This window comes from Sinocyclocheilus anshuiensis, unplaced genomic scaffold (assembly GCF_001515605.1).
Source record: "Sinocyclocheilus anshuiensis isolate Anshui unplaced genomic scaffold, SAMN03320099.WGS_v1.1 scaffold1632, whole genome shotgun sequence".
NCBI classification, from domain to species: Eukaryota; Metazoa; Chordata; class Actinopteri; order Cypriniformes; family Cyprinidae; genus Sinocyclocheilus; species Sinocyclocheilus anshuiensis.
This window is the reverse complement of record NW_015558674.1, coordinates 362,797-363,179: the sequence shown is the minus strand read 5'-3', so window position 1 is coordinate 363,179 and position 383 is coordinate 362,797. Positions and strand designations below refer to the sequence as shown.

The 383-nt window shown below is 46.2% G+C and overlaps 1 protein-coding gene across 3 annotated transcripts in view; it reads left to right on the top strand.

Moving 5' to 3' along the window:
* dctn2 (dynactin 2 (p50)) overlaps positions 1-383 on the top strand; it is a 19,466-nt gene that overhangs the window by 12,506 nt on the left and 6,577 nt on the right. For all 3 annotated transcript variants that reach the window (XM_016477541.1, XM_016477540.1, XM_016477542.1), the window contains 2 exons: positions 125-163; positions 297-374. In XM_016477541.1, coding sequence (XP_016333027.1) covers positions 125-163; positions 297-374 — 117 coding nt within the window. The remainder of the gene's footprint in view (positions 1-124; positions 164-296; positions 375-383) is intronic.

Here is a 383-nt window from a genome sequence, read left to right as displayed (position 1 = left end):
TCATGATCTTAAATTAACGCAACTGTCAAAGCACGCTATTTTTTTTATGGAAAGTAGAAGCATTTGCAAAAATAAGTGTGTGGGTGTGTGTGGGTGTGTGTGTGTGTGTGTGTGTGTGTCGTAGGGTCCGCTCAGCGCCGGGGTTCAGGGAGGCAGTCTGATGGTAAACACACACTATATCATCACTATAACAGCACCATCATTATCACAGAGACATGAATTCATAAAATAAAAGGGATTTTAACATTTTTGTCATGCTCGCTGTGAAGTGAATGAGTTTGGTCATGTGTCTGCAGGACACTATAGAGCTGCTGCAGGCGCGGGTCGGTGCGCTGGATGCGGTCATGCTGGATCAGGTGGAAGCCAGACTACAGGTGAAGCCG